Below are 8760 nucleotides of genomic sequence, written 5' to 3'. Positions count from 1 at the left end.
TCGTGAGACTAATGGCCGTGGAAGGCGGGACTCCCAGGATGACTCGGAAGAGCCATGTTCTGAACCTTGTCGAGCTTGGCAAGCGTAGTGGAGGAGGCCGACGCGTAGAGAGAGAGCGGAATAGAGGGGTGTAGAGCAGCCTAAGTACTGCATGGTCTGTTCCCCAGTGCCTTTCAGAAAATTCCCTCAAAAGATCGTCTATAATGGCTTCTAGATATCTGTATGACTTGACCCTAGACAGGACAGTGCGACCTAGTTTGAGAGCTAGAGCGTTCGGGATCAGATTAACCTTGGAAATAACCAAGTAATGGAACTTTAACGGCTGGAAGTCAGGCTCCATGATCCCATCGTACGCCATAGTTAGAGATGTTGGCCAGGGTGACCAGCATAGTCGAAAAGAGGTGCCTCATGTCCCGCTTGAAAAGAGTGAGAATGACTCCAAGGATTATCACTTGGTTCGAGGGTTTCCCGTTAGCTGCCATTTTGAGAAGAATGAATTACCATTTCACAGTTTTTTCTCACGGGGAGACAAATTCTTCCGAAGAACCATGGAAGAACTAGTTCTTAGAATTTTGACACACCACGGCAGCTAGGAGTAACAAACACAAGGAGAACGCAGCTAGCCTATAAACACGCTAACGCAGTGTTGTGTACAAATTTCATTGAACGAGCCTTTACGCTGCACGTTTTACGGGCGGGGGGGGGGGGAGATAATTTCCGAATTTTCCCCTTCCGACGGCAGCAGGCGCTAAATCGTCTAACCAATGAAGAATGTACACAATAAAATCTTGGAAGATAAAAGTGTTTCTGGAGGGGAAAATACGATACCTTTAGCATAGGCGGTAATATAAGCAAGCGCGGGACAGGGGGAGTGGCCTATTTGGTCGAACGTACGTTTTTAATGACATCTAGTGGTGTGGAAATTTATTTGGAATCGTCTGCTTTTATATATTTTTAAGTTGACACCGGTTGTAAGAGTTAGTCGCGTACGGGTAACGGTTATTAAGGCTTAGAATGATTTTTAGATTTTAAAATTTAACGTTTAATTAAATATTATGTGAAAATATCGTTGTTACGATAAATGTAAAAGTGATTCGCGATATCACAAAAACATAACTTTTTATCCGGTACCTAAGCCTGGGAAGAGAAATGTTAATTTAGAACTCACTCAAAAATGGATTTCAACTGTGTTCATTATAAATAGATTCCAAAAATATTTCGTAAATTTATCTCATTAATTTGGTGTAAAAACCAAGAAAACAGGTTATCTAGTTCTAAATTTGTTTTGGTAGTGGCAGCACTAAACGACGTTCGACCAAAATGAAACTGAGCGTCCCGAGCTGGGGAACCGAAATTTTCCCCTCCAGAAACACTTTTATCCTCCTAGATAAAATCCACGACTTTTGACGCGTTGCGTTCTCCTTGGGTGGGGTGCTGTGTTTGATGCTCCTAAACGGCAGCAACCGATTTTTCGGAGGCCACGTGCCGGAAGTGGGTAATCGCTTCATTTCAAAACTTTCAATCCGAAAGCTGCTCGCAGAATGAGCAATAATATCGGCTGTAAACCACGCCCGTTTCTTTGGGAATCATCATAGCCTTCTTTCAACATTCTAATAGCGTTTTCAATTTGATTGCTCGAGTTTCACTTCGAATTCGTCTCTGAAGTCATAGATCTCGCCCCGATCAACTAGGGTACGTTCAGTAACGCTCATCAAAAACATCGCTAAGTAATCGATGCCAACATTTTGTTACTGTACGATTTTTCACTTTTCCGATTTGACGTCATGATAGGCATCCTATGCTCATCAAAAAACCATATCGGCGAGAAGGTTTTTTTGATGACTTGACGTCAAACGCGTCGGGGTTAACATTTATAGCCGCCGTCTTTAAAAACAGCGTTGACTAAAATAACACCGTTCAGTAACTTCCTACGTCACTATGACGATGAGCGGTCATCAAGCAAACATCAAGGCCGCGTTCAGTGACGCTCAACGGAAAGGAAATTGTGATCTCCGTTGGCAATCGTGACGCCACGTCTGTTGAACGCTTTTTTACGATTGTTGTAAATTTTATAAAATTCGTCTGTCGTGTCGTCTGCAAACTAGCCTTCCCGCGTGCTGTGACGTCACGATTGCGTTTATCAACAAAATAAGCGGCTCTCCCAGCCGCTTATTTCGTTGACTCTCCGTTTGCAAACGAACGTGACGTCAATCCCGGAAGTGAAAAAGGTCGTACAGTAGCGAATGCGCATTCAACGGTCCAACCGTGTGCTCATGTAGGTGGTGGTGGTGGTGGTGAAGCTGAATAATACAGTGTAAGCTAGGATACAGTACAGGCTATAACTCCGTATAGGACCCCGCGAAACGACGAATGCTCTTCAACGGCACTCGATATAAATTTAATTCAGGCGTCATTCGATTGGTATAAGTTCTCTCTATCTAACTATGCCAGTGGTGAGTCGCGGTTTTTCATCTAAGGGGGATATCCCCCCCCCCCGATTGGAAATTACGGCGTATAGGTCCCCGGGAATCGACGAATTCTCTTCAACGTCACTCCATGTACATTTATTTAAGGCGCCATTCGATTGGTATTAGTTATCTCTATCTAACTATGCCAATGCTGAGCCGCGGTTTTTAATCAAAGAGTGCTAGGAGGAAGTGGCTACTATTGTGGCTGTGCCATATTGTTTGTTTTTAGTCGTGTCGCATAAATTGACTCACAAGGAGACCCGAGGTGGTTATCACCGATTTTGTTGAAACTCGGGGGTTAGGTAGACCTTATGGTAGTATGAAAATTGCCAAAGGGAAAAGTTGCAATGGGCAAACGAAAATGTTTTTTACCTCTATTTAAAAAAGCATGGGATTTTCTGGGTTACCCAAATTTTGTAAAAATTTACCCACAATTGATCAATTTTACCCAAAATCCTTGATAAATTTTACCCAAAATCATTGATCAATTTTACCCAAAATATATGAAATTCACCTTTTTGGGTAAGTTTTGAAAATTTCATTTTTTCAAATTTTTTAAATAAGTACCCTGTGAAACCGCGAAAATCCCATGCTTTTTAAAATGGAGTTTTTTTTGTTTTGAGAGGAAAAAAACATTTTCGGTTACCATGGGAAAACTAAAGCCCATTGCAGCTTTTTCGTTGGGCAATTTTCATACTACCATCTTGTCTACCTTTTGAGAAAACTCGCTAGCTCTCTTTCTACCGCGCGAGTGACGTAGCTGGTTGATGGTTTTCCCGTAGACACGGAGTGTAGGGTGTCTTATAAGTACCGTGTAGTTTGTCTGTCATGGGTAAAACAAATCTGTGCAAAAATGTGGTGAAATTGCATAATCTTGGGAGAATGTGAAAGAATATAAATACGTTGGAATTATATTTGGGTTTTTCAATTATTATAAAACTTTTATTAAAATAAAAAATAGGAACATTTTAATATTGAAAAGGCACATTTTGAAATTCATTAAAAAATTATTATATTCTTCCGTTTAAATCTGTCAACTGAACAAAAAGTCAGCTTATTTTTTAAACTTCACTACTTATTTTTTTAGTTTTCTTATCTTTTTTTCCTGTCTTGGGTCTCAGTAATACTTTTTGAATTTAAATATTTATTTCTAGATCTCATTTTTAAATAACAAAAAACAATCTCTCTTGGATATTTTGAAAATTATGGCATACGTTCATTAGTTAGGTTATTGATAAAAATTTAAATCTTAATTTCCTTTACAATTTCACTATTAATTTATAATAATATTAGGCCTAGGCCCTATGCTATAAGCTTATAAAAGTTCTGGGTTTAATGTCAGCTAATACTGGAAGTTTTAATAATTTAGAGAATATAATACTTACAGAAATTTATATGAAGTGCCAAAAACAAGTGTAAAATTGAAGGGAAAACGACCGCACGTATTTATTTTGTATACCGCATTTTTTCTGGTTTCTTTTATTAGGAATTCGACTGATTTCTCTAGTCTCTCCTCTCTTCGCGCTCCACTACCCTCCCCGCGGCTTGTTTCTGGTTTCCTGTCAACCAGCGACGTCACTGAAAGTGGGCCGGTAGTTGCCAAACCCCCCAACGTACCCGCTGAAGCGCTTCTCTACAGACCCCGTCGAAAGAGCTAACCTTATTATACGCAGTATTTTACCAACCTTGCCTTGTCAGTGTCTCGTCCTTGTAAGCCTTGGACTGCCATTTTGGCCAAAAATCTAAAAGGAACAAGCAAAAATTTGCTCCGATCTCGATCCGTTGAAATCGGCAGATCGGTTTTGGGCAATCTCAGAGCACCCAAGAGCGGGAAATGGAAGCCAGAAGCGCAGGACAACGCAAGTGTCCATGTAAAAGTGAACAGTTTCCATTATTTCAACAAGCACTATATAAACAGTAACTTTCAGGTCCTGGTTCTTGGAAATATTACTTCTTGGCGATTTCCTTGTTTTATTGAATAACTAGCTGGGTAGCCCGTCCTCCGGCCGGGCCCCAGCTAGAACTAAAATCCCGTGAAGACTGTTTTGGCCGGGCCCCAGCTAGAATTAAAATCCCGTGAAGATTGTTTCGGCCGGGCCCCAGCTAGAGCTAAAATCCCGTGAAGACTGTTTCGGCCGGGCCCCAGCTAGAGCTAAAATCCCGTGAAGACTGTTTCGGCCGGGCCCCAGCTAGAATTAAAATCCCGTGAAGATTGTTTCGGCCGGGCCCCAGCTAGAGCTAAAATCCCGTGAAGACTGTTTCGGCCGGGCCCCAGCTAGAGCTAAAATCCCGTGAAGACTGTTTCGGCCGGGCCCCAGCTAGAGCTAAAATCCCGTGAAGACTGTTTCGGCCGGGCCCCAGCTAGAACTAAAATCCCGTGAAGACTGTTTCGGCCGGGCCCCAGCTAGAACTAAAATCCCGTGAAGACTGTTTCGGCCGGGCCCCAGCTAGAACTAAAATCCCGTGAAGACTGTTTCGGCCGGGCCCCAGCTAGAGCTAAAATCCCGTGAAGACTGTTTCGGCCGGGCCCCAGCTAGAATTAAAATCCCGTGAAGACTGTTTCGGCCGGGCCCCAGCTAGAGCTAAAATCCCGTGAAGACTGTTTCGGCCGGGCCCCAGCTAGAACTAAAATCCCGTGAAGACTGTTTCGGCCGGGCCCCAGCTAGAACTAAAATCCCGTGAAGACTGTTTCGGCCGGGCCCCAGCTAGAACTAAAATCCCGTGAAGACTGTTTCGGCCGGGCCCCAGCTAGAACTAAAATCCCGTGAAGACTGTTTCGGCCGGGCCCCAGCTAGAACTAAAATCCCGTGAAGACTGTTTCGGCCGGGCCCCAGCTAGAACTAAAATCCCGTGAAGACTGTTTCGGCCGGGCCCCAGCTAGAACTAAAATCCCGTGAAGACTGAGTCATAAACTAAACCTTTCCCCACACCCCAGCGCAGCAACTAAATTGACAGGGCAGAAAAATATTGGTTGTATAGGTGTGTGTAGGTTGCAGGATTCACGGCTCCTTTCCAGGAGCAAAAATACATTATTTAATAAATTAACTTAATTGGAAATCGATGAAAATAGCGCGACTCGCTGGCTTTGCGCCATAAGAATAGCTTAACTCGTTGTTTTACCAGAAATATGGAAGTACATACTGCCTTTAAAGGGAATATAACCTCTCGTATTTCTGTCGCCCTCCGAGGGTTCCAATATTGTCCGCTGCCTCCCATGGCTTTTCACACCTGCGGCGCTGATAATCGCTGATTGTGAAGGGAATAAAGGAAATTGATGGGGTCTTCCATAAAGAACGTGTTGGAGGTTCTATTCCCTTTAAAGGAATATGAAGAATTTAAAGCTTACTCTTTGGTCTTTGGTACACTAAATGTTACAATGGGGAGGGGTCTCTTAAATGTTACGTTACATTACCCCCCCCCCCTCCCAGTCTCCATTCAACCAAGTGACGATGACGCAGCCGCGAAATTGACTGAGGCAAAAAAATATTGGCTGTATAGGTGTATGTAGGTTGCAGGATTCACGGCACCTTTCCAGGGGCAAAAATACACGATTTAATTACTTAACTTAATTGGAAATCGATGAAAATAGCGCGACTCGCTACCTTTGCGCCATAAGAATAGCTGTGCGAAATTTGGCGGTCCTAGGTTGAACGGCTCGGACGTCTATAGAGAAACAGACGCGAGACAGAAGACACTTAGGAATATAGTATAGACGAAATTTGGCGGTCCTAGGTTGAACGGCTCGGACGTCTATAGAGAAACAGACGCGAGACAGAAGACACTTAGGAATATAGTATAGACGAAATTTGGCGGTCCTAGGTTGAACGGCTCGGACGTCTATAGAGAAACAGACGCGAGACAGAAGACACTTAGGAATATAGTATAGACGAAATTTGGCGGTCCTAGGTTGAACGGCTCGGACGTCTATAGAGAAACAGACGCGAGACAGAAGACACTTAGGAATATAGTATAGATATAGATTGAAGCTTCTAGTGGCATATAAAATGTCAATCAGAGCGATTTAAAGTGTATACATTTATAATTTCCAGCTTATGTGCAAAAGTGACATATTATGTTAGGTGGTTATGGCATTTTTTTTTAATAATTCATAGAATTCCAATTATAAGTTATAATATGGATTTCTGATACAGTTCATTACTGTTTCTATGTTATCAGTTTTAATTGTTATATGCGGAAATTTGAAACCGGTCAGGAGAATATCTATCAAAAACAATTCAATCATTTTGAATTATGGAAATCTTACTCAGACTTTTGAACATATGAGGTTAATTAAGAAACGAGTTTATTGTTATTATTACAATAAAATGTATCTATAGTAAAAAATATAAAAGTGAAAGGAATTAAGGGGCCAGAAAAATATTATTCTTCATTTGTCCCAAATCACAATTTTGAAAATGTTGGGGGTTCCTTGGATTTTGATAGAGCACTCCCAGCTGCCTTAAGTATATCTTCACTTTGAAGCATAATCATATTCCAATGGGACTAAGAAAAAGGCATTAACATTATCCACTAAACTAAACAAATAATGTAATTTACCATAAACTGAAGTCCATCTTGTACTGTTCTGTCTCTCGAATAATTAAGACTGATTTTGGACCCTTGGACGGCAACGGGACTTTTAGTGGCAATTAATTTTGCCAACGCTAAGGCACCTTCATTTAAGGCTTCTTGGTTGGGAAAAATACGACTGACCAACCCAAGCTGCGAAATCAGAAATTATCAATATTAAATCGTACATTTGTATTTCTTATTTCAATCATAAACACCATTACCTCTTTGGCCTCATCCGATTTCACTTTTCTGGCAGTATAGACCAATTCACGAACTAAACTGCCGTTACCTGTTATTTTTGGCAATCTTTGTAAAGTACCTAAATCGGCTGCCAATCCAATATCTACTTCCTAGTAATCAATGAAATTAGTACCATAGGTAATGGTAAAGATAACAAAGTTTTCTTGCCTTAATTGAAAACCAAGCGTCTTGAGTGCAATACCTTATATCGCAAGAAGTAATTAAATCCACACCAGCCCCAACACAACCACCGTGAATTGCTGCAATGACTGGTTTATTGCACTAAATAGCAAATATAAAATTATCAATTAATCCAACACTTGCATATATTTATTAGAACATACTTTTTCAATGGCATTAAAAGTTTCTTGGTAAAATGTCACCATGGCTTGTAAAAATTTGGCTTTCCTTGCTACGTCATCATCGTTAGTTACTTGTGAAGCAAGGTCCGACATATCATTATAATCCAGTCCTATTTAAGTACATGCATTAGAATTCCATCCTTCAAATTTTAATTATAGACACCAAAAATTTTTCTAACCTGATGTAAAGAATTTGCCAGCCGCAGTAATAGTTACTGCCCTACAGTTTGTATCATGTTGAATTTCTCTGAAGCATCCGAACAGTTCCCTATAAATTCACAACACTTTTAAATTTTGTATTGGGCTAAATATGGTGCAGTAGCGAGGTTGGCAAATCATATACAAAAACTACTATTACCTCCAAAATTCCTTGTTCATTGAGTTGTACGTTTCAGGTCGATTTAATTCTACGTTGATTATATGCTCAGCAGGTGATCTGACTGATAATGTTTCATAATCATACGTCCCTTTAGTTGGTCTATTTGGTAACATTTTCGAGGATGAAATAGTTAGAGTGCGACAGTTGGTTAATACTGTTCTCCCTAAAGGAAATAAACCATAATCAAGTTCAGGGTTTTGGCCCCATGGGATCATAAAAGATGTCCTTGAAAAGTTGAGAGAGCTAAAGCTGTGTTAAATTGACAGAGAGGAGGTTTGGATTGGGTGTTTTGAACCCACAAACAACCTAGAACAGAAGACTAACAACCAAGAACAATTTAGCCAGTACATTCATAATTTTCAATTATAATTGTTACTGACACTTACATAAAAAATTAAAATACCTAAGTGCAACGCTCCTCTTCCCAGCAGTGAGCACATAATTGGGGTTTTCCTTCAAGGTTTGAAAAAGACTAGTCTAGTGACATGAAACGTTTCGCCTTTATAAAGTATTCTAAATTTGTACCTGTACCCAATCACGTAGGATCACAAAATTTAAAACAAAATTACCAGGAAAATAAACGAAATGAAAGCAGTCTACGGACGAGCTATCACGAACTAAAACTACTAAAGCCGCGTAACTAGACAGTTTTTGCTTTTTCTCCTTTTGTGTTCAAACGATAAAAATTTTAGATAATTTACAAGTAACATAAGTAGATAATAAATTAAACTGTGCCTCT

The 8760-nt window shown here is 40.6% G+C and overlaps 1 protein-coding gene across 3 annotated transcripts; it reads right to left on the bottom strand.

The window, feature by feature from the left end:
• Positions 1 to 6749: 6749 nt before the first annotated feature.
• On the bottom strand, positions 6750 to 8739 carry LOC149951849 (delta(3,5)-Delta(2,4)-dienoyl-CoA isomerase, mitochondrial). 3 transcript variants are annotated; one of them, XM_090168294.1, is made up of 9 exons: positions 8591 to 8739; positions 8425 to 8498; positions 8001 to 8184; positions 7822 to 7910; positions 7625 to 7752; positions 7449 to 7562; positions 7262 to 7390; positions 7026 to 7190; positions 6750 to 6971 (listed from the first exon to the last, which is right to left on the bottom strand). In XM_090168294.1, exons 2-9 carry the CDS (start codon positions 8459 to 8461, stop codon positions 6870 to 6872), a joined length of 948 nt encoding a protein of 315 aa, XP_090024420.1. In that variant the 5' UTR covers positions 8462 to 8498; positions 8591 to 8739; the 3' UTR covers positions 6750 to 6869. The 3 variants fall into 3 exon arrangements, with proteins under 3 accessions (XP_090024420.1, XP_090024419.1, XP_090024418.1); XM_090168293.1 differs by having other exon boundaries at positions 8425 to 8520; positions 8591 to 8722; XM_090168292.1 differs by lacking the exon at positions 8591 to 8739 and having other exon boundaries at positions 8425 to 8579.
• Positions 8740 to 8760: the final 21 nt, after the last annotated feature.

This window comes from Leiobunum rupestre, chromosome 3 (genome assembly GCF_980474605.1).
Source record: "Leiobunum rupestre chromosome 3, qqLeiRupe1.1.hap1, whole genome shotgun sequence".
NCBI classification, from domain to species: domain Eukaryota; kingdom Metazoa; phylum Arthropoda; class Arachnida; order Opiliones; family Sclerosomatidae; genus Leiobunum; species Leiobunum rupestre.
Note: the sequence above shows the minus strand (reverse complement) of the source record. Positions and strands in the feature narration are given on the sequence as shown.

Coding starts and splice junctions, on each gene's coding strand:
- LOC149951849 (XM_090168294.1), bottom strand. CDS start 8,461: ATGTGCTCACTGCTGGGAAGAGGAGCGTTGCACTTAG. Junction 8,185..8,424: donor AAGAGGAGCGTTGCACTTAG/GTATTTTAATTT, acceptor TATTTCCTTTAG/GGAGAACAGTATTAACCAAC. Junction 7,191..7,261: donor AATCGGATGAGGCCAAAGAG/GTAATGGTGTTT, acceptor CTGATTTCGCAG/CTTGGGTTGGTCAGTCGTAT.